Source organism: Labeo rohita, chromosome 8 (genome assembly GCF_022985175.1).
Source record: "Labeo rohita strain BAU-BD-2019 chromosome 8, IGBB_LRoh.1.0, whole genome shotgun sequence".
Taxonomy (NCBI): domain Eukaryota; kingdom Metazoa; phylum Chordata; class Actinopteri; order Cypriniformes; family Cyprinidae; genus Labeo; species Labeo rohita.
In genome coordinates this window covers 11,468,594-11,494,019 of record NC_066876.1, presented here as the reverse complement: position 1 = coordinate 11,494,019, position 25,426 = coordinate 11,468,594, and the positions used below count along the sequence as shown (strand labels likewise).

The window sequence follows — 25,426 nt, the reverse complement described above, 5'->3', positions numbered from 1 at the left end:
TCTTGACTTTCACTGATCTGTATCTGAGAAATTAGTCTGATTTGGCTGGTACACATTGAAAGTGTTTAATGATTCAGAGCTTTAGATGACCATCTTTGTAAATCCACAAGGCAAAAAAAATGACACTAAGCCAATCTGGATTAAATTTCAGAGAAGATTACTGCTTTCAGTCTCTGAGAAGATTATTTTTCTGATGTACTTTTTGTCCAAATCTAAATTTAGATCTAAAAAGCACATCAAACTTTAGAAAAAAAAAGGACTGCAATAAGAGACTGCCCTGATCTGCTCCTTATAGTGCGTTATTTTGTTTACTCGCAGAATATGAGAACTTCATGCCGCAGGCTCCACATTTGTCTTGTCAAATTTAATCAAAGGGCTCTTTTTTCATTTTATATTGTGTCTTTCTATTCATGTTGTTCTTTCAGGACTCAGACACGCTGAAGTCGTCTGATAAAATCTGCAGACAGCTCATCTACCACCTGACCCCTCATTCTAAATGGCTCAGAAAAAGTATGACCCGGAGAAAGGCCCAGGCCTGGTGAGAAATTTTCCCTCTCTGCTATGCCATCAAAACATGTGCTGATAGGGCTGATATGGAGTAAAATTTCTTTCCATCCCTCACAGTAACATCTCACATGTTGACCTAGATATACTATTTACTTCAGCTTCTATTTAATATGTTATAAATGAATGAGGCATTTATATTACTATGTACTACTATGTACGTATGTACTTTACTATGTATATAATATATTGTGTAGCATTTATAATATTATTATCATTATTAATATATTATATTATTTTGCAATATTCTTGTGATATCAGAACTCCAACCATTTCACAGTTTGTATCACTCCACTTGTGGTATTTCTCACAGCAAGTGTCATGACGGATGCCCAAATCCACTATAATCTTATAAATATGTCGTTTTAAGAGTTTATTAGGTGAGAATGTACTTTTTAAGAGTAATATGCTTCATTGTTTTCGTAGATGTGAGCTCCAGGGCATCAGCAGCCATTCAGTGCTCATGAACCTGCTGAGAGTAGCCTTACCTCAGCCAGAGGATTCTGGAATTTGCCATTTTGTGTAAATTTAACAGGAAGTCTGTGGTCTCATTGTTCTATTCTAAGTTTTGGCAGAGGGCAAAATCTTGTCACATTATATTTGATGTAAATTTAATGCTGTAAATCAGACCACTGCCTTTGTATTTTTAACTTAATTACCTATAGCAAATTTTACGATGGCTCTTGTTGTTTATTAAAAAGTATTATTAAATAAATATTATTCTATATAAATAATAGGTAGCATTTAATAATATTATTTAGCTTTGGGAAATGGTGCCTGAGTTTGTGATGGTGATTAGTTTCATTTAGAGGTCAACTGATATTGGATTTTACCGATACCGATAAATAGGTTGGACCACACTGGCCGATAACAATTAATTGACCGATAGTTTTTAAAATGGATACTGAACAGAAAATAAATAGTGCTTTTCTATTTAAAAATAATAAAATAATAAAAAATGTCTACTGAACCATACTTTGTAAATGAATAAAAATATTAATATTAATTATATATTGATAACTATAGTTAGTTCATTAATGTTAACAAAAGCAACTAAAAAATGTTAAATATATCGGTAAATGCTGAAATTAACACACTCTAACAAGGAACAATACTTTTATTCTACAGCTTTTATCAGTCTTAATGTTACAAATGGATATTGTAAAGTGTTACCATTGCATCAACAATCAAGCTAAAAATGGTCATCTTTAAATATAAGGCCACAGTATTGAAATTACATACACATTGATATTGTGTACTTTCACAATTTAACTGCTTCTGTTCTAGAACATTTGTGGTTATCTAATCAAAATATAAAATATGTTAGTCACACAATGGGCAAAAGAACTCGCAGCTATCCGGTATCACACACACTGGACGAGTCTACAAGACTTCATTTGATCACCAAACGGGCAAGAGTATACTGCTGTCCTTTCTCCACTAATGCACCATCAAGTAAACAAATTCATTGCTTAGTAATGACATGAAAGCATGCACTACAGTATGCTGTACACACCATTTCATTGTCAATGTTTTAAATCTGCCTTTGAAGTGTCCCGCTCTGTGCAGCACACAGTGTCTAAGCAAGTGCTATCAGTGATTTCCGCCAATAGAGGCCACTCTCGTGCTCTATAACAAAGACTATAGGGACTTTGCTGTATAATGACGACCTTATCAGCCGCTCCAGCAACGGACCCAACCCGGAAAAAACTATCGGCATGGATTTTTGCCAATAACCGATAATTCCGCCAATCAACTATCGGTGCCGATTAATCGGCAAAACCAATACATCGGTCGACCTCTAGTTTCGGTGTTCCACCATTAGATGTCTACAAGAGATTGTTTTTATGAGTGAATCAGCAAAGACTTTTATATTGAAAGAGACTGAAACAAGGTTGTAAACAACCTTTTTACTTTCAACAACACATTGTACGATGCAGCCAACAAATGCACTGAGCGGCGCTTTCATAGGAAATCATCCTTAACAGATGAAAAGATAGTACGACAAAGACATAGATTTCCTCAGCAGACATTGAAACTAATATTTTATTGTGAATAAGAGATTGAGCTAAAGAATGAATACTGTATCAGATGCAGGTAATCGCACTAGCTCAGTCAATTTCTCTCTCTCTCTCGTAGTACTCTACTGTACAGCTTTTAATACAGTAATACAATATGCTTTCAATGAAGCAACTCAACATTTCCTGGTTACTAGTTCTCAAGTGATGTTTTCAAATAAGTAACAGAAGCTTGGGCTCAGCTGTTAAACTTGAGATTTGATTCCATGGTGGAAGGAAGTAATTCTGCACAAAAGAGGGATTTTAAAGACACTCTGTTGTTGTTTCGTATGTATTTACACACTTGTTCCATTGAACTGCTGTATAAATGCATTTTGCATAGCTACTCGTGTGATATTGCTCATATATATTTCTACTCAGTGAACTGCTAGAATAGCATTTATTAAGGCGAGACACTGCAGGTAAATAGGGTAAAAAAAAAAAAATAAAAAAAAAAATCTAATGGTTATCACCTTACCCAGTTGATTGATTACACTGAAAAAACATTTTTTGTATTACAGGTTTTCTAAAATGGTAACTTTAAATATGCAAATGAGGCATTATTTAATGAAAAATTTGCTATTTTGTATACAGTTTTAGTACAAAAATCTGAATACTGGACACATTTTTGACATATTAGAATCAAATGTTTTTACAGAGGGAATTTTAGGTGGTAACACTTTATTCTGATAGTCCACTTTAGACATTCTACTAACAGTAAGTAACTTTGCAACTGCATGTCAACTAGTCATTAGAGTATTAGTAGACTGTCTGCTTAATATCTTCTAACACTCTTCTAAACTTTGCAAGTATATGTCAACTTATTCTACTAACCCTAAAACTAACCTAACAGCCTGCTCTCTGAGAGTTAGTAGACATGTAGTTGAAAATTAATGAGGTTTAGTTGGCATGTAGTTGCAATGTTACTTATAGTTAGTAGAATGTCTAAAGTGGACTATCAAAATAAAGTGTAACCCAAATAGATAAAATGCTATAAAAGAAACACTTAAGTGCTTTGGACGTTTCTTTCCACTAGTCTGAAAAAAACACTTTATGAAAAAACAGTGATTCAGTTATTGTTTTTGTTTTCATTTAATTTCATTTAATTTTAATTTCTAGTATTCCTATTTTACTTCAATTCAGCTTTATGAATGATTTTGAATTGTTTTAGTTTTAGTTAACATAACAATCCTAGCCCACATAATTTTCCCTTCTCTCCTATTTAAGACCTTGGAAATCTTCTAAAATTTGCATAAACTACAGATCTGTTCCTTGATTTACTGAGCAGAAATCTGGTAGCAGTTTCAGACAGTGTAATTATAGATGAGTGTAACAAATTAGAGCTTGTTTGGCCTGCCACCGCCGGCCCATTAATCTCAGCCCCCCTTCATCTCTGCTATTGATTGGTAGAGTCTTTTTAACAGCACTGCTGCTGGATGTGGGAAGTGCCGTCTGAACAGAAAGCCATAATGCTCTTTGAGACTAGGGTGCGTAATACTCCACAAGGTTGACCCGAACCTTATTTATCCAACATAAACCTGTTCACTTCACCTGATTAATTAAATTCATTAGAGCAGCCAGTTTGCAGGGTGTGTTAAACAAGCCCCAGTCAATGGTTGCAGAATATATTTTGCATATTTGCGTGCTTGTTGAAAAGTGAATAAATGTGTGCATGTATGCATTCCGCCCACATGGCCATTACATGCGCCCTGAATCCATTGCCTCAACTCAATACATGTTTTCCACATCCTGAATTAACCATGCAGCCCTGCTCCATTACCTTTAGGCTCTCAGGGGAGGATAAAGCAGTGAGTGGATGAGAGACAATGAGAGAGGGAAGGGTACTTTCACACTGCATTTCTCATTTATTATGCAGGGTCGCTAAACATGATAAAGTGTTACTGCACTGGTCATTTTGAAACAAGGTCTATAGCTTATGAGAAATAATGTGGCAGTTCCAATGGTTCAGTGATGCTACCAAATGGTTCACCCCCTTTTATGATGTCATACAGGGCCATACAAACTTATACAAACCCTGAAGGAGTGTATCTGGCACAGAAATACCCTGCCATACGTTTCGTTTTATGAAACTTTGGCCGTGTTTAGGAAAAGAATCCAGCTCTTTAACAATGTAAATAAGTCAGAATGTATGAAATAACATTAGACATCCCCTTTAAGACACAATACATGTACTTCAGAAGCAAAATTGCATGAGATATTGAAACTTTCAGAGAATATATCTTGAATTAAGTTACTTTTTATCATGCATAATATTTGTTCTTCATTTTTTATGTATAAACCTCAGTAAATTTGTTAGATTCATATTCAAAACAAGACAAAAAGGGGTAAACATACCACATAGGTTAATATAGGTATTGGTTTATGCCACATGGAATATGTATGTTATATTGAATCATAATCTATAATATCTAAAGTCTAAAAACATGGTATACAGTTGAGGTCAAATGGTTGCGTACACCTTGAAGAATCTGCAAAATGTTAATTATTTCACCAAAATAAGAGGGATCATACAAAATGCATGTTATGTTTTTATTTAGTACTGACCTAAATAAGATATTTCACATAGATAACATTTACATATAGTCCACGAGAAAATAATAGTTGAATTTATAAAAATGACTCAAAAGTTTATATACGCTTGATTTTTAGTACTGTGTTGTTACCTGAATGATTCACAGCTGTGTTTTTGTTAAGTGATAGTTGTTCATGAGTCCCTTGTTTGTCCTGAACAGTTAAACTGCCCACTGTTTTTCAGAAAAATTCTTCAGGTCCCATAAATTATTTTTCAGCATTTTTGAACCCTTTCCAACAATGACTGTATGATTTTGAGATCCATCTTTTCACACTGAGAACAACTGAGGGACTCGTATGCAACTATTACAGAAAGTTTAAACGCTTACTGATGCTTCAGAAGGAAACATAATGCATTAAGGGTGTAAACTTTTTAACAGAATGAAGATGTGTACATTTTTCTTATTTTGCCTAAATATCATATTTTTTTCATTTAGTACTGCCTGTCAGAAGCTACAGAAGATCTTACATGTTTCCCAGAAGACAAAATAAGTAATAAATAAATAAATTTACCCTAATCTTCCAAGTCAAAAAGTTTTCACCCCCCCCACCCCGGCTACTTTTGTTTGTTTGTTTGTTTGTTTTTCTTTACAGTGTGGTACATTTATGTGTAGACATACAGTGTTACTCACATATGCATGTGACATATTGTTTACATGGCACTTCGGACTTCACAGAATACCATGGTGTACATGTCCAATAACATGGTGTTACGTTTTGGTGTACTTTTGATACTTCTCTGTTAATAAGTGTTCTATGTGTGTGTGTGTGTGCGTGTGTGTGCAAGTTAATCTAATTTGGCTTTATTGGCAGTGGTGCCAACCTTCTGTGTGATTAAAGATTCAGACAAGATTGCTCTGCAGTGTGTTTGTGTGTGCGTGTGTGTGTTCAGCTTGAGTTCAGGAGCTCTGTTGAGGAGGATCTGTTATACTCTCCCTAGAGCTTTGTGTTCATATAAGTCAATCTGACAAACAGAGAGTCCGCAGGTCCCTGCTGCTTTACACTACAGAAACCAGACACAGCATGAGGAACATGCTCTTCTTAAAGAGTGTGAGATAGAAATGAAGAAACAGGGTATGCCTTTAGAGCAAAAGTCTAGACAAAACAAGACGTAGACCCTCAGAAGTGTTTGTCCTAAATCAATATTTTCAGTAAAATGCCTAAAAGATGCATTTACTTGGTGCTTTGCAACTTGAGACTTCTTTTGAGAATATATCTTGAGATATTTTATAGGTTACATTGTATGTGTGCCTCTTCATTTGCTATTTTTCATTTCATGATTGCATGCTGGTCCTATTAGGTACCATATCGCCGTAATCCCAGCTCCATTTACATGGAAATGAAAAACGAAATGAGAACGAGGGTTGGCTATATTTGAATTGGCAGATTTATATGTGTCTATTCACCTTTGATGGATCTGCATTAGTTTGCTCGTCTCTTATAGAGACATCTTCAGACTTTTAGTGGGGTTTAACTTGCATGGATGGCGACTGAAGATAATGCAATTATACAGTGGGTAAAATGATTAATGTAACATCATGGTGTGTTACCTGATAGGAAAGAGAGAACAGAATAGTCTGACAATGCTAAACGGAGAGAGTACGAGAGATCCAAGTGGTGATGAAAGAAGCAGGATTTCATGTTGTGCTGGTTCTTTTGTGTGCGGATTCTTGGGGCTTGATCAGAAGTGTAAGACAGGCATTGTGGAGAATCTGCATGAAACAGGACCATCTTTCTGACACCCTCATGTCTCTGATTGGCAGTATAAAGCGACAGTCTGTGGTGACTATGACTGTCTGATTTAACCAGACTGCACACATGCATGCTCAGACATACACAAACACAATCTGTCAGTCAGCCTAATGTCTTATATTTGCTTTCACATGTATTAGGGATGCACAATTAATTCTACTTCCCTTGCATCAACATTTTCTATTTGCAATGTGTTTTGCAGACTGAGTATTGTAATTGATCGCAGATATGGATGCACATGAATGCAATGATGAATCAGAAGTATTTAAATTACCATCGTTCAAATGTTTGGGCTTGGTAAGATTTTTTATGTCTCAAGACTGCATTTCTTTGATGAAAACTACAATAAAAACAGTAATATTGTGAAATTATTACAGTTTTCTGCTCAAGAAACATTTATCTTTATTATTCGTGCTGCATCTGATTTTTGTAGAAACTGATTTATTTTGTTCAGTATTCTTCGATTAATAGAAAGACAAAAAAAAAAAAAAAACAGGAATTATTCAAAAGAAATCGGTTACACTTTATTTAAGGTCTCTTTGTTACAGTGTAATTATACATTTACGTACTGAGTAATATTAATTAACTGCATGTACTTATTATATGGTTTGGGTTAGGATTAGTGTTTGGCTTAGGGTTACTTGCATGCAATTATACATAATTTATTGTTATTATAATGGTAAGTACATGTAACATGTACACCTTAAGGACACCTTAAAATAAAGTGTTACCCATAAAAATACATTTTAAATGTCTTTACAGTCACTTTTGTTCATGATGTGCATTCTTGTTGAATAAACATTGTAATTTCAAAATAATTTTTAACATTATAAATATGTTTGCTGTCATTTTGGCCATTTAATGCATCCTTGCTGAATAAAAGTATTAATGTCTTTACAAATATATCTTACTGACACCAAACTTATGCATAGTTGTGTAAGCATACAGTAAAGACATTTACAACTAATGAGCAGGTTTACGCAGTCTGATCCACAAATGTGTAATTCTAAATTATTTTGGATAGTGACCCAACAGAAATGCCATGTTCTGTCTTTAAACTCAAGATGTCACAAATTGATGGGTCCTTCCCGCAAACTGATTATATTCACAGCGTTAAACTACTTGGCACAAGCTGATTGGTTCATGTTGCATACACAACCAACGAGCTTGCAGCTTTACATTTAAATGGGTGGTTAGCATTCACAATAGCAGCTCGCAGGGTGCTTTCAGAGTTCCTCTGAAACCCTCCACCTCCCCAGCTCCACCTGTATAGATCTGCTACTTGTGCAGCAGCTGTATGTTGTAAATACTCACAGCACAGTAATGTCACATGTCCTGGCAGTAGCAAGTTCCTGTACTTGCTTTGCTGCAGTAGCAACAATATCTACCTGATCTCTTGACAAAAACGTAACCTGTGGAAACTTTCACAAGACGCGAAATACGTACTAATAAGTACATATCACTGCAGTTTCCAACAGAAATGAACACTTGAGGTGGCAAAACGGTGAGCACTTGTTAGAGTTGGGGTACTCGGACTTGTACTCGGACTCGAGTCTGGTCTTGAGTACAATTTTTAGGCGACTCGGACTTATCACGGACTCGGATGCATTTTTACTCAGACTCAAGCCTTTCGGACTCGGAAAATATCTCAAAAAAAGTCCATCCGAGTCCAGAGAAATGTAAAACGGAAATGTCACTGACTCGATGCATTATCACCAAAGTGATATTTAGTATTTGCATGTGTTTTTAAGTCTTGTCCAGTAGGCTACTTGACAGCCGATGGGTTTATGTGTGCACACACTCAAAGTGCGCTCACAGAACACACCTCTCAGTCAGTGTGCGAATGCCGAGTTCTCTTTCGCTTCTAATAGGTTCTGTTATTGCTACACACATGCTCGTCTTGGAGACTATTCACGTAAATGAAGTCGGTCTTGTCTTAAATAAAACTTAACAGTTGGGAGAAATACAGATGCGTCAAAATATTTGATCTGTGCGTCAGATCTTAAAGCGACAGCAGCGTAAACCTGCAGCTGCTGACCGCATCATAAATATTGATAAAACAACAAAAGAAAAAGACAAAATCACTCACTGTTCTTGACTGAATCATAGAAAAAAGAAATTGCTAACATCTTTGCAGCAAGAGTTTTTATGGGTCCAAAACCTCCTTGTGTGTGCATGATTTTCTAATAATTTAATGGCTCATCATCAGTTATTCCTTATATAATGTAATTTATTGTAATTAATGTAACTATAAATGCATTTGAAATAAAACAGGTGTGAGTTTGTAAAGACTAGGTTTATCCCTCACAGCCTCATTTTCATCCAAGAAAAAAATGTCATATAAAACCCAAAACTCACACAGCCACAATCAGAAATAAAAGAGGTGCATTTTCTGCTCTTAAGGTCCCATTCACCAAGATACCTACTCCTTTACCCCCACCCTTGAATTTATACATTTATTATATCAATGAATAAAGTCAAGTCCCAGCCTATAATTTTTCACATTCTAAAACCTGTTTCACTCTGAAATATGTCACATTACAGAGGTCAGCCATAACTTCTGTTACATGACTTTAAGTTTGCTAAGCAGAGCATGGACACTAATTATGAGAAGTTGTGAAATAAAAAATTAAAATGGCAAGATCCACTAGAGGTTTGCTTTTCTTACATTTCAACTGACATTGCGTTTTTCTAGTTGTAAAGGTTAAAAACAGGGGTGCCCAAACTCTGCCCTGGTCCTTGGTTTAGCTCCAACTTGCCTCAACACACCTGCCAGGGGGTTTCTAGTATGCCTAGTAAGAGCTTGATTAGCTGGTTCAGGTGTGTTTAATTGGGGCTGGAGCTAAAATCTGTAGGACACCTCCCTCCAGGACCGAGATTGGGCACCCCTGGATTAAAACAATGTTAAGATACTGACAAACAGGAGTGTTTTTTCTTGGATTTAGACTCGACTCGGACTCGGCCCTTTGGGACTTGGACTTGGGTCCGACTCGGCTCATTTTGGACTCGGACTCAACTCGGACTCGACTTAGGTGGACTCAAACCCAACACTAGCACTTGTACTCGTGTTCGTACACAGTTATGATTACTGCTCCATGTTTCGCTTTCAAGTGTTGTGCCAAATTCTTATCCCCACCAGATTACTACCCCCCTAGAATTGATAGGTTTAGGGTTAGATGTGGGGGAGGGGTTAGGATTAGGCAATCATGTAGCTATTTCAACAAGAGGCAGTAATAATTTGGCAGGGGGTCAAAAATGGGTACAACACTGGTCCTAACAAACTTGCTTGGCTCAGCCAGCACAGAATTAAACTTAGAATGCAGAATCCTTGGTTACGAATCCCTTGAAAAACATGACTCACAATGAAAGAGCTGAAAAATGAGAGATCGAAAAACAAGCTTAAATTGGCATGCTTCGAATTGCATTTTTACCTCACATTTGCTCTTGTTCATACTGTCGGGTAGGTTTAGCTGTAGTCCAGATGACACGCTGTTTTAAAACGCCACGAAGCATTAGAGTTATAGCACCACTCAGCGGTCACTGTGGTGACACGTATAAAACCAACGTCACTTTAACACCACTCAGTGGACATTTCACATCGAACATGTTACGAACCGTACGTGGCACTGCGTATTTCGCGTCTTGGAAAAAGTACCCACAGGTATGTTTCCGCTATGTGATCAGGTTGAATAATCTATAACAGCAATAACCAACAGCAGCAGCAATTCAGCAGTGTAGCAGATCTATTCCAGCAAAACCAAATACATTAACATTGTCATATCCATGACCATGCTAAAATCTAGTTGACATTCGCCTAGTGGTGCCACCTGGTTGGTAAGAAGGCACTAACATTATAAGAGATCACGACTTGATGATTGCATGTTCATATATCAAAAAGAGTTGTCACTTTATGTGGAAAGGCTTTTCTTTGCACTTCAGCCAAACAAAAAGAAATTTCTTAAAAAGAGAGTGAACAGAATTTCCCTGCATGCAGCTATAAACCTATTGTGGATTGCATGGTCTAGATAATCTGATTTTGGAAGAATTTGATAAGCAGTGTTTCAGTGCCTGTTGCAATGTCTGTTTTTTTTTGTTTTTTTTTGGATTGTACATTTTTATCTCTGCAAATATAAGCAGTTTGTCACACTGTTGAGATCTGTTCTGAAACTCTAGTGGAGACACATGAAAGATCACCAGTTCTCAGCAGTAAATCTAAAATGCCAGAGACTTTAACGATTAGTTTACATGAACAAATGACAATTCTGTCATTGTTTGCTCACCCTCATGTGGTTTCAAACTATTTGTGATTTGAATTTCAGTGGGTAGTGCTTCTGTTCTCAGATGGCAAGTAATTGTCAGTGTTTCAACTTCTGTGTGTTGTGTACCTGTGCTTAGTTAAGGCCATGATGTGTTAGTGCTATTTGCAGGCCTTCATAGAAAGACAGACCAGCATCTGCTCCTGGAGGCGGGTGTGAGTCTGAATCTCACGCTGATCAAAGGTGTGAAAGCATCCACTCAGGTAGAAAACAGCCATTGCCATGCCAACGGTGGTGGGAGACATGTCTTTGTACCACTCTTTTCCTCTTGTCTTCCTTTTCACTGTCACTCATTCTGCTTGGTTGGTTTTAAGCTTTCAGTATCCTCTGCATTATCTGTCACCTCTCAAACCCTTTCAGACCCATTCAGGGATGAAGAACAGGCCCTGGAAAACTGGCTTTACTACTTGTGCACAGATTTTTCCAAATAATCACACTTGCAATCATGTTTGCTTTGCACTGGAAAATCTTTTATATCTTTTGTTCCATTTGTAGATCATTAGCATAGTCAGAAAAACACACTATTTTAGCGTTCCCATTCATTTCAGTGACAGCTGATTGACTGTTATTAAGTGGTGGGGACAAAATCAACCAAAAAGAGGTGTAAATGATGCCTGTGCCAATGGCAGTACACTGTAAAAAACAATTTGTTGAGTCAACTTAAAATAATTTGTTACCTGGCTGCCTTAAAATTTTCAGTCAACTCAAAAAAAGTTTATTCAACTTGAAATGTTAAATTATACTAAGTGACAACTTAGATATTTTAGCTGAATCAACTTCAAATTTTAAGGCAGCTGGGTTACTTACCCATCTGTTAATTTTAGCAAACACAAATATCTAAGTTGTTACTTAGTACAACTTAACATTTCAAGTTGACTAAACTTATTTGAGTTGACTGAACTTAAAATGTTAAGGCAGCAGGGTAACAAATTATTTTAAGCTGACTCAACAAATTGTGTTTTTTATTTTTTACAGTGCAGTCAGCTTTGAGGTCGCTGAGGTTCGGACCTCTGTAAATTTTTCACGTTCAGAAATAACAGAAATAACATTTGTTCTTCTGAGCCCAAATTAGGTCAGTATCTCCTCTTACAGCTTTAAAGCTACAACCACCAAGTCAGACCTTCAAACGGTTCTGAAGTTAGTTGCTATATCTTTTTTCATTGATCCGGCTTAGTGTTTTTGAAAACCAGAGTATTAAAACCACTCAAAATCCTATAGACTTTCATTGAGGGGGTGAAAACTTTTACACCAATGACATTTATGGTGCATTTAAGCTGTCTATTGCTATAATAATAAAAAAAAAAAACAGCTAAAACCAACCATAAGCTGGTTGGCCTCTTTGGCTGATCTCCCGGGCTGGTTTTAAAGTGGTTTTGGCCACTTTTTATCTGGTCTTAGTTGGTCAAGCTGCAAGACCAGCTAAAAGACCAAGCAAGCTTGAACCAGTTAAGACTAGAAACCAGCCTGGGCTGGTTTTAGCTGGTTTTTAGGTGTTTTTTGCTAAACCAGCTGATTCTACCTGTTTTTTAGCTGTTTTTTGCTAAATCATCCGGTAAAATATTCAAACTTCTTCAAGGTATTAAAACGTTTCCCGACTTTCTGGCCTGGCTTTTTCAAGCCAACTTTAAAGTTTGTCATAAAATTTTATTCATCTAGTTTGCTGTTTAAAACTACTCATATGAATATCTGCATGTATTATTTTAGTAAGTTTAGACAATTTGCTAATGTTCAGTGTCTGTGGTATGAAAATGTTCACTGGTTAAGTGAACAAGGCTTGAGAGACTTGTGAGTGAGGGCATGGGCGCAGCCTCTGCTGTGTTGCCAGACCCAGCTATTATAAACGTCTTTGGAATTGTTTTTTCCACTTAATTTGACACTTTAGAAAGTTAACAAAATGTGAAGTTGCCGTTTAGGATTAGCGAAAGATTTTAAGTAATTTTGGTTTATTTTGTATTTATTTTTCGATATTTCATAGCAATATCTGGCAACGCTGCATCGCTGGCATTTACTGACATTAACCAAATGCATTTATTTGATCAAAAATACAGTATAAACATTAATATTGTGATTTTTTTATTTTAAAAATAACTGTATTTTATTTTAGTATATTTAAAGATGTATTTGATTCCTTGATAACAAAGCTACATTTTCAGCAGCCATTACTTCAGTCGTCAGTGTCACCTGATCCTTCAGAAATCATTCTAATATGAGCATTTTATGCTTTGATGAACAGAAAATTCAAAGGAATTTATTTGAAATGGAAATCTTTTGCAACATTCTAAATCTTTACTGTCACTTTTGATCAATTAAGTGTATCCTTGCCGAATAAAATTATTAATTTCTTTGAAAAAACATACTGACCCCAAACTTTTGAATAGTAATATTGCAAAAATAATATGTAATTTAATCCACTTACAAACATAAATCAAATGTATGTGTTTTATGTATATTTTTGTGCCAAAATGTCTTTTTCTTTCTATATAGAACATTTTGTCATAAACAGTTTTTTAGAATCCAGAAAATAAACTTCCTTTTTTCACACAGACAGAACCATTTTTATTATTTTTAGATCAGCCCTGATTTCCCAGAATTTCATGGGAATATACAAAGTTTCAGTGTGCAATGACAACTACCTGCAGTACTATAATGTTCTCAGGATCTTAACGCTAGCTTTTTGTCATGCTTGAATGCCATATCACCTTGCAGGTATTTTCACTGCCAAAGAAGAACAATTTCTAGAGAAAAGTCTTAACAGATGATAAAGCTGTATGCACAAAAGTAACAGCTGACTCCACACATATGCATTACCACAAAGTCAAAGGTGTTAATTTTATGTGTGGTTGTGTTTAAGGTGCAGTCAGCTGGTTTGAAGCAGTTAGATGGTTTCTTGCGCATCTCATTAACATATTAGACAACACTTCCCTTATTCCTTTGTTAATTTAGACAGATCACTGAACGAGAAATTCATATTTAAATGAGGATTCTGCTGTAATTCTAGAATAGATTTTTGTGTTCGTGTTCAGATTTGCATATTTTCCTTTTAATGAACAAGCTGTTCACTATTAGGAGAGACTAAGCTATGCTGCTTGCCTCCTTTCAACCATTTGTGAACAAAATCAGATTGACATAGGTGGTAAAAGGCCGATTTCATACCTTAAATGAAGCAATTTGGGATGAGCGAGAAAAGAAGAGCCTGTTGATTACTGATTGTGTAATGTGCCAGTTAAGCAGAAAAGATTATAAATCTTTTTTTTTTTTCCCAGTAAATTCTTAAGAATAATGAAGCATCAAAGAAAATGGAAATATCCTTCCCTCTTACATGTATTGTGTTGGACAGTCAATTTAGCATAATAATTAATGCAAAATGTGCATGTTTAGAATAAAAATAGCTAAGAAACTTTCTGTAAAGTCTGTTGGTTTACTCATCTGCCAACAATCATATTATGCCTTTGAGGCTATTCATTTGCGGGATTTTCGTGACTAATATTGATATGAATAATTTGAGTATCATGTTCAGTTTAATAGCATTTTTTTTTTAAACTGATTGGTAGCAGATATTTATTATTGGATTATGGGGTAGAAGTCCAGTAGGGAGTAAATGAATGAAAAATAGAGGAGATGAGCAATGTACCTTCAGGACAGAATTAATAATGGAGGTATTTTGCATCATTGATGACTCTGCAAAAACAAAACGAAGTGAGGCTTGAGTCAGACATGTCAGGGAAGACTGGAGGGGAAAAATAAGGGTCCAGGAGGAAATCTTTTGATGGTCTATTGATGCTTTGATATGATTCAAAACTCACATATTTCCGTAGACTAGAAATGTGCTGCACAGGGAACAGACGCTGGTGCCATCTGAGTGCAGAATGCTTAGTGTCTGTGATTGTACGAAAGCTGACAGTAAGGAAAATGAATGTCACTCATAGCTGCTGGTTGCCAAGAAACGTGAAGTGAGCCCGAAGTGACTGTAATTCAAACTGGCACCTGGTCATGAGAAAAATAAACTGATAAATAACACATTAAAATTACTTATATTCTTTTACCCATCCTGCAGTGGCACATTTGTGTATGTTTTGCAACCTGAAAGTCACAGTTCACCTTTTGACAGTATTTTTCTTTTAATCCAGTAAAAATATCTCATATATAGTGAAATTACGCTTTAAAACAAGAAGAAAATAAATACGCAATTGTGCTTCTCAGGTAAATTTATTCTGATAGTCTACCAATAAATGTAAATTTGCTGAATATACCTTCAGGCCATCCAAAATATAGAAGAGTTTGCTTCTTCATCAGAACAGATTTGGAAAAATGTAGCATTACGTCAACTGTTCACCAATGGATCCTCTGCAGTGAATGGGTGCCGTCAAAATGAGAGTCCAAACAGCTGATAAAAGCATTACAATAATCCACATGACTCCAGTATATAATTTAATGTCTTGTAAATTTAAAAGCTGTGTGTTTTTCAAAAACAAATCCATTAAGGTATTTTAAATTTAAACTTATTGCCAAAATAAAAATCTCCAGTAAATAAGCCCATCATCTGTTGCCCTCTCACATCAAAATCCATTGACTTACTGTGTAGAACTGTCCTGGACTATTTACATTTGTAAACAGTGTGTGATCTGTGCATATTTCTCTCCTGATTCAGATGAAACAACTTTTTTCATGGAGAAGGCAATATTAGAGGACTTGTGATTTAGCCATAAGTTAAAAAAACGTCTTAACGATGGATTTTTTTTTTCTCACAATCACACTTTTCACTTCACAAGATGATGGACTAAAGTCATGTGGGTTACTTGTGGATGTTTTTATCAGCTGTTTGGACTCTCATTCTGACGGCACCCATTCACTGCAAATGATCTATCGGTGAGCAAGTGATGCTAAATTTCTCTACATCTGTTCTGATGAAGAAACAAACTCATCAGCATAATCTGAGGCTGAGTAAATTTTGAGAAAATGCTCGTTTTTGAGTGAAGTATTTCTTAAGATGGCAAAATGCAAAAATAATTAAATAAATACATAAAAATTGTTTTTAATAACCAATTTGTCCTTGCCTTTAAATAATTGAGATCTGAAGCAAGTTTGGCAGGTCAGACTAATCTTATTTTCTGTCAAAAGCACCTCCCTGGCTGACTTTTCATCTAAATTGATCCCTAAAGCATCTTCAAAGAACTTCCTCAGCATTTCATCAAAGCACGCAGTCTTTTCATGGGTCAACCTATTGCTTTTTAATCACAGCGATCCCTCAAATGTCACTGTTAAAAGGCAGAGCAGATTGGCTTGTGAGTTAGCAGAAATGATGCAGCAAGCTTAGAAGAACCACTGTATGTCAAAATAAAGCCTGTGGATACTCGTATACAGCACAAACCCCAGGAGGGTTGGACCTGGAGTTATATTTGGCAAATAAATTGAATTTGGGCCCAAACACAGAAGAGCAATGCCACCTGCTACCAGTGATAGGAAAATAGAGGAAGACTGTCAGTGGGATTTCATGAAGAGATATCAGCCTTTGAGAGGATTGTAATAATACATTTGCATCTCAGTGTGGGTGTATGTGTGTGTGTGTTTCCTCAGCAAATGAATATTCTTTTGATCTCTGTCCTGTGGTTTGTGTGGCAGTATATATTACAGGACTATCCCTATTTCCATTTCAGTCTCTTCATTGTTAGCATGTGACCCAAATCATGAAGAAAGTCTCATGTACATCTGTGGAGCTGAGTGATTTTCAAGTGCATGTATGTCTGTGTGTGTCTGTGTTTGCATTTTATTGATCCTGTTAATGGAACCGGGTCAAAATAAAGCATACAGACTGGCACAGTAATGGTAATGGTTTTGGATAGAGGATGTGGGGAGGAACTCTGCTCTTTCGACAGGAGCATCTTTCCTAATATTTACTTCATCTTAAAAAAAAATAAATCATTAAAATGATCTTGTGTCAGCATAAACATTTAACTTGGTTTTAAAGGTGAAGTGTATAATTTTAGTACCATTACTGGCAAGTGGAAATGGAAAAATTTTGTTTTAAAAAAATGTTTGCTGAATATGCCCCCTGACTGCCATTGGTCAACTAAAGAGATAGCCACACCCCAGACTCACATCATTGGTTGCTATGCTAGTCTAGATCCTCATACAAACTGATCAGTGTTTTATAGGCACCACAGAGACACTGAAAAACCCTTGTGAAAAAGGCATACACCTTAGCATGCCTTAAAAAGCAGTACTTATGGAAATAATATATTTACTTAATGGTGAAATTAACATTTTCAGACACTTAACTGCATGTTAATTACAGTTAAATGGAAATGCATTATCATTTAAATTTATGCAATTTCTTGAACTTGAGAGTGCGTTTTGACCATTTTAAGTAAGACTACATCTTTATATGTTATGTCATAACTATGGTTAATGTATACTGTTAAATGGACTGACGTTTATGGTAAATTAAAATATACTTTCAGTGCTATGTCTATTGAAACATTAACGTCATATATTTCAGTATATTTGTAGTTTTTACATTTTTTATGATGAAGTTGCCATTTAACACATTTAAAGTATACTAATTTTAAATGGAATATAAAAAAGCACATACACTAGAATTAAAATTATTATCAAGTACTTTATAGGTACTTTAGTATGTTTTTCAACACATCAAAATAAGTGTACTTCTATAAAGCACAACAAAATATGATTAAATCCCAACAATTAAAAATGTACTTTAAACTAATCTTTTAATTTGACATTATTACAAAATGCACTTTAAATACACTTAGGGTTGCCAGGTCTTCACAACAAAACCCTGCTACTCAAAACTAGCCCAAAACTAGCCCAGTCGTGTTTTGGAGGAGGTCCCAAGGTAAAAAAACATGTTTTTTTGTCAGGGTCCTCCTGGTAAAATTTGCATTCCAGGGGCGAAATATTTTGCGTGCATTTGTAAAAACAGAAATTATTTTATATAAATGTATACTTTCATTGGAGCACCTAACCAAACGCCTACCCTAAACCTACCCACTTCTGAACAATATAAAATATGCAACAGGCAAATATAAGTACAGTCACAGGTATTTATTGCAAAAAAACTGACCATAAACAAGCAGTATAAAAGCATTACAAACAAGTCCTGTTGCATTCCAAGTCTTCTGAAGCCATACGATAGCCTTATGCGAATAACAGAAGGTTTTAATCGCTGAAAATGATCCCACTCCGTTAACGCACTCACATCTCATTCAGAAAGACACTCCTGAACATTACCGTGACGCAATTGGTCACGAGATACACAAGAGCGAATAGCATTTCTGTTGTGACTGCTTGCATTGAAAAAAATCACACCCCAACATATGTGCAATAATAGCAATATAATTACCCAATATATAATTTAATCATGATGATAAAATTCCCTGTGCCTTTCACATCAGCACATTGACGCCAAGGGTTTTTTATGTAAAGTACTAGAGGACCCTGCACGTCAAAATATTATGCTAAAGGGGTACCCTGAGCATCAAGAAGGGACACCAAAGGGGTCCTGACCAAGCATCAATATGTGACGAGTTAAGCCCCGTTCACACTAGCAGCGACTTCTGTCGCTGCATGTCGCCAGAGGCTGGCGACGAGGTTGCTAGTGGGCGTTCCCACTACTGGTTGCCTTGACAGCGAATCAGGTTTCTTGCCGTTAAATACAAACATTTTCGAGGCAAAAGACTAAATATAATATAAATATAAATTAAATCTGTACATATAAACAAAAACGATCAAGAAGCAGAGCCTGCTTATTTCAACTGAGTATGTTTTTCTATGGCTGAGAGGAGAACGATCACATGAGCTCTACCGTCTTCTTTCCTATTGGCTGTCGCTCCCGAAAGTCGCTCTTCATTTGCATAAAGTTGAGGGATTCTCAACTTTGTCGTGTCGCTGGACACGCCCCATCCGGTCGCCAACGGTCGCTGTAGCTCGATGTCGCGCTTGTCGCCGGAAATCGCCAGCTCTCCATTGAAATGAATGGGATCGCGTCGCTTTGTCGCTGCCTGTCGCTTGTAGTGTGAACGGGGCTTTAGGAGTGAGAACGTGTTGCGCAGACATAAAAAACAACCCGCTGCAACAGTTTTAAAGTAGCCAACACTGTTGGCAACACTGACTTAAGTGGCCTTTTGTGTCATTAATATTATATTATCTGAAACTTCTGAGAGTTTAAGTACAACTGCACATTCATTACAATTAAGTGCACTTCTTTTTCACAAGGGAATGGCTTACTTATATTTAACCTTGCATATTAAAGTGGTAAAGTTTTTAATATTGAATCACACCTTCTAAACATTCTTAGCTTTTGGGGGAAAAAATCTGTTTTTCTAAAATAATCATGTTCTTTTCCAAACAAAGGAGCAGGTTTCAACTAGTCTAATATTCAAATCTAAAAAGTACAGTTCAGTTGAATGTTAAACTTTGAACTAAATATGGATGTCTTAGCAGCTGTACACTGGAACTGTTTTGACAGTGTAAAGAAGATTTATTTTGGGTGAGCAGAAAGCCACTGAATCTGTCTGCTTGCCTGCAAACACCATCAGAAACAAACAGAAAAATGTCATAACAGCAGCTTTCACCAGCGGCAGGGATCCAGTTTTCAGTGCGATTTGGCAGAACAATAGTGAACTCTGACTGTGAACCTTACTTCAGAAATGATTTGAGAAGAAAATAATAGGAGGTTTTATCAATCTCTTATAGAGCTCTAATGCTCCCAGTGCCACATTAGTACAGTACATCTATGTTTTTATGTACATTATTTGACTTACATAAACAAAGACATACTATATAGTCATGCATAAACAAACTGGACACATGAAATGGTGTGTAGAAGTCACTGATTAACTGGTTTGTCTGTGTTGACTTTGGTTTCATGATTGGTTGGACTGTGTTGGTTTGATAGTTTGCACTAATTTCTGCAATTTAAGTAATTTACAGACAAGTTTTATCTAGTCAATAGTAAAGTAGGCTACATACTATAATAATATTGTGTGACAGCACAACTTCACAGACCCAAGTCATCACATAAAAAAAGCTTCTCAAAAGAAATGTAAATGCATGACTGACGTGTGCAGAAATGTATAGCTCTGCCAAGTAACATAAAATAATATTAAAGTGCATGATGGTAGAAGCGCTATGGGCTACATTTCTGCTTGCCAGCCTACTATGAATTACATTGCATCATAGCGTACCTGAGAACATATTTCATGCTGAAAATTAATTGTGCCTTGCAAATAGACTAAACACTCTCCAAATAATGATTCAGAAAGAAGAAACAGAAGGTTTGGTCTGGCAAGTCAAAGACTATGTCATAACTGGCAATACATGCAAGAAAACTCTCATCTGATTCCTGCAAAAGCTCTCAATGCCAGCCACTGAAGCTACATAAGCACACATAAATTGTATATACTCTTAGAGAGTGGGGGAGGGGGGGCGGTGGAAACAAACAGTACAAAACTGTCACTGGGGCGGAACTCTTTCAAAAGGTACTAATATGTACACTTTAAATACAAATATGGACTTTTAAAATACTAATATGTGCCTTTAAGGTACTAATATGTAGCTTTTGCACCTTAGTTGTTGAACAAAGAATTGCAAAGGATATTATTCTGAATAGATGTTTATCAGTATTGATACAATAAAAACGAAATTTAAATACATACTAGTGTCAACTCATGCTCCTCATGAATTGGCAAACACAGATGTCAGTCAATAACAGACTATTTTTCCTGTTTCTTGTTTTATATCTGAAGTATTCTTTCCAAAAGCTGCTTCTCTAACTACTCTAATGTACTAGACAGTAAAATGAATTGCTTACAGTTATGAAATAATCAAATTCCAAAGGCAAAGAATGAGTTTAATACAAAGTCCCTTTAAGGCAAGTCATTTCACTCGGCAGCCATCATTGAAACGCCTCTCTCCTATTTCTTTGAATGGAGAAACATCAAATTCTTCAAAACTGTTCGCCAAGCTTACGATTAAATTTCATATTTGAAATCACCAATGAAATCTGACAAGAACTGCCTCATAAATATTGTTCCTTATGCTCCAATAGCATTAAAAGAAGCTTATTTTTCTGGCTAGTTCAGCCAGTGCGCATGCGCAGTACTGAGCGCTCGTCTCAGAACGCTGACTATTTCTATAGCACCCGGGACTTCTAATGTCAGCTGACTTTACTAATCAACGATTGGCTCTTTCATTAAGAAGGCGGGTCTTCGCAGCCATAACGAGCGTTGCATCTTTCCCCGTTCAAAACTATATGAATGACAAGTCTTGGGTATTCTATAGTCTTTGGTTTAATAGCACTAAATGTTATAACGTCTTCAACTTTAGCTATATCTCTGAGGACTCATTTCAAATACTGCCAGGCACCCAAATCAACAAATTTTAATTACTGGTCATTTGTTGCAAAGTCCCACCCATTTGAGAGATCACAGTATTTTCATATACAGAAGCCAGGCTTACAGGTGGGACAAAAATAGATGAATGGTAAACAATCAAATAAGTTTTTCTTTTGAAATAGTGACTACCAGTGTTCGAATATATGAACAAGACAAAAATTGTGTTTATTGCTGTGCAATCAACATCCATAGATGCTTCATTAAAATCTCCCATACATACAGTATATTTTATATCTTTATAATTTGTGTAAAAAAAGCAACTGTTTTACACTTTTAGTCACTAAAATATTAAGATGAGCAAAATGTACATATATAATCATGCAACTTCTACATTTGTAATGAAGATGTAAGATAAGACATGTCTTAAAGCAATCCATACAAGCAAATTAGTTGAAAAACACTTGTTTTTGGTAATGTATGATAAAGTGTTCAGGTTATAAAATGTAAAGCTTTCAGAATGTTATAAAATGAATGCTTGTTCTGAATACTGACATGATTGCAGCCCAGATTTGATCATATTTGGACAAAGACTGGACTGCGATGTGTATGTAAGCACACTCAATGGCACATCCCAAACTCTGCCCCCACCACAGCAGCCTTCTTACCCCTGTCTCTGTAATTTATAGTACTGGAAAGTACCTGCTACTAGCCAGAAGAAAAGGATTTCAATGAAGACCAAAAATCCAAAACCAAGCTGCAGCATGTTCTTATTTGTTGTAAATGATCAGACTTACAGTCCAAACCAGCCTAAGCCTTGTATATCTGTTTTTAGTTTTCTCATTAAATTCCTCAGTGTATAATAACCTTTTCTTCACTTTTCAGTCTCAAAACAACACTTCAGAAGAAGCTCTGCAGTGACTCTGTGGACCTCTCTGGCATCCCTTTATCAACCCGCGACATACGGCATGTGGCGTATTACCTCCAGACCAGCGGGGGTGCTGTGATATCCGTAGATCTTAGTTTCACTGAGCTCCGGGATGAGGGCCTACGTCTACTTCTGCCCTTCCTGGGTTTATTGCCCAAACTCACAACACTGGCTCTCAATGGGAACCGTCTGACTCTTGGCATCCTTAAAGATTTGACCGAAGCCTTCAAAGATCCCAAGAGGTTCACTTGTCTTGCCTGGATTGACCTGGGCAACAACGTGGACATATTTACCATGCCACAGGTAATAAAAAAATAAACAATAAAATCTTTAAATCAATCACAGTCCATCTTACTTCAATAATTACACTGTGATAAATGCTTAATTTTGGGTAAAACACGGTTGTACTGCAAGACAGGTTGCCTGCTTTATAAGAGGTTCAACATGGATTAGCCAAGCAGGACATACTTGATGCTCCTGGAACAATATTCGTTAAAAAATTAGTCATAACCCTTCTTTAAAGCCTAACCCTTAAATCAGAGACTAAAACACAGTCTGCCTATCCTACCTAACGCCTTAGGTCTAATCATATTCCCCACCCAAAACCTAAAATATTATTGGTTGGTTGTAATGTTGTATCAGAACTATCAAGGATGTTGATCCAAGAACATGTTCTACTTGGATAAATCAGGTTATGCAAGATAAATATTTGTTTGATATGTTTTCACTCAGCATTTTCAACAGGCAGGGTGAACCATTTAATTAAAGTTCTATTTGGATGGGACTAGTTTTTCCTGAGGAAAAAAAATAGCAATTTTTTTAACATTATGTAGCACTTTAGGTAACAATAATATATTTTTAGAGTAACATTGACCTAGATTAATACATTTGCTTTTTGATAGTTCAAGATATGTAATGCAATCACTGATGTAAAAAATTTAACTATATTGTGAAGTGTTACAATTTTTTTTTTTTTTTACAAAATGCTTCTCATATAGTCTTATCTTTGTTTAATATGATAAATGTAGACCTTTTTAACCAACTTTCTCTGTAAAGTAACAGCTGGTTATTCAAGTACTGCTGGTATCCCATCTAATATATGAAATTAAGTAGGTAAGGAGAATCCATAATTTTCTGTAACCCCTACATCCAGACAATAAACACTCTATAGACATTATGTGTAACTGGATAGTTGACAAATAGTGCATTGTGACAAATAGTGACAAAAAATGCTTTCTTTTGTATAAGACATTTTGAAAGAAGAAATGCATATATTCATTAGGGGTGTGCAAAGCAGCCGGTATTTGTATCTGTATTTGTATTTGTTGAGGGGGGAAAAGTATTTGTATTTGTATTTGCATTCGAGTAAAATTCAAAATAGGCGTAAAAATCCATTTTTTTTTGCGTTACACTTCTACACACTTTTTTTGGCTGGTGGAGGACCAAGAGATCTCAGCAGCAGCCACACTCTTTTCTATTTGGTTGCCCAAATCCATGTGAGGAGTTTCAACTAAGTTAATGGGTGACGGGAAGCTATGCTAAGGTGAACTGGGGAGTCGCTCTCTAAACGTGGGCTATTAAAATTGCTTTTGAATGCGCGCGCGCGTTTTACTTTCGGTTTCGTTTTAACGATGGCGCGAAACTCTCTGCGGTGCTGAGCGTGCATTCTATAATACAAGACATTAATTTAACAAAACTATTTGAAAGTGGGGGGACACAAAAGTTTTCAAAAATTTTGAAAAGTGTGTCCCCAGTGGAAATTACGCCCCTGCGTGAGTGGAGTTATCATTTGATGTGAGTGTATGCCAGAATGTGCGCTGTAGCACAAAATATAGTATATTTCTTCAAAAGCAGATTGTGGAGACATTTTAATTGTCCACAATCAAAAATCGTCATATCACACACCCCTAATTGCAATGTAGTTTGTGCAAATCCGGAACAGAGGTTGGTTAAGAGAGAGAGAAAAAAACGGCCGGTTCCGAGTTTCAGCGGAGCAGTGTCAGTGACACTGAGTGATTGACGACTAATATCTAAAATCTGTTAAGAATGTACAGATCGAGTTTCATTAGTTATGTAATGTTGGAGAAAACGGCGAAACTGTCACTGTATCAGCTCACAGCGGTCTGGGCAGTAGTTCGGCTAGCGAAAGTTTTGTAAAGAAATAAAAACAAGTCGCACCGCAACGATTTCTCGCACTCGCACAAATGCTTCCAAATATATTTTGAGGTCGCGCAGATTAAATTTTGGGAGCATATGCCCTGCCCCCAACCCCTCCGACTCCTGAATGTCACTCACTCACTCGCTCATGCGGGCGTGCACTGCGGTCTCATGAGGAAACGCAGCTTTTTGATATAAAGTTTTTCTTGTTCCCGAACACAAATATTTTTTTAAGTATTTGTTCGAAATAAGTATTTGTAAAAACACGCTATTTGTGCCTTTCCGAATACCGTATTCGGGTTCGGCTCCACCCCTAACATGTAGTGTGTCAACTGATCTTTGACAAAACATAATGGGTCCCTAACTTTGTCAATTCTTTCATTTTATTTTTTATTTTTTTACATTTTTACTCATTTTTACTGAACTGTACATTAAATTTGTCCTATGGTGTGACATAGCAAAAATTAAGAAGAAAAAAAAAAAACACGCAATGATATGTAAATAGCATGAGAGAGATTTATCTTCATTGTCAGACACTTATTTTCTTATAGTGGTATTTATTTAATATGAAATTATAATTAACATAATTTTTCCCCAAACTTTGCTGTCATCTGTTCAAAACTGCTGAAAATTAAACCATTTTAAGATGAGAGATATTTCTATTTCTCTCTCTCTTTTTTAAGAGATTTTGAGATAAAAACAAATCTGTGT

The 25,426-nt window shown here is 36.1% G+C and overlaps 1 protein-coding gene across 1 annotated transcript in view; it reads left to right on the top strand.

Annotated features, from left to right (window-relative positions):
• The window catches only part of lrrc75ba (leucine rich repeat containing 75Ba), a 44,533-nt gene that overhangs the window by 15,947 nt on the left and 3,160 nt on the right, over positions 1–25,426 (top strand). Inside the window, exons 3-4 of the mRNA XM_051118203.1 lie at positions 426–538; positions 22,516–22,861. Of these exons, the coding sequence (XP_050974160.1) occupies positions 426–538; positions 22,516–22,861 (459 nt within the window). The remainder of the gene's footprint in view (positions 1–425; positions 539–22,515; positions 22,862–25,426) is intronic.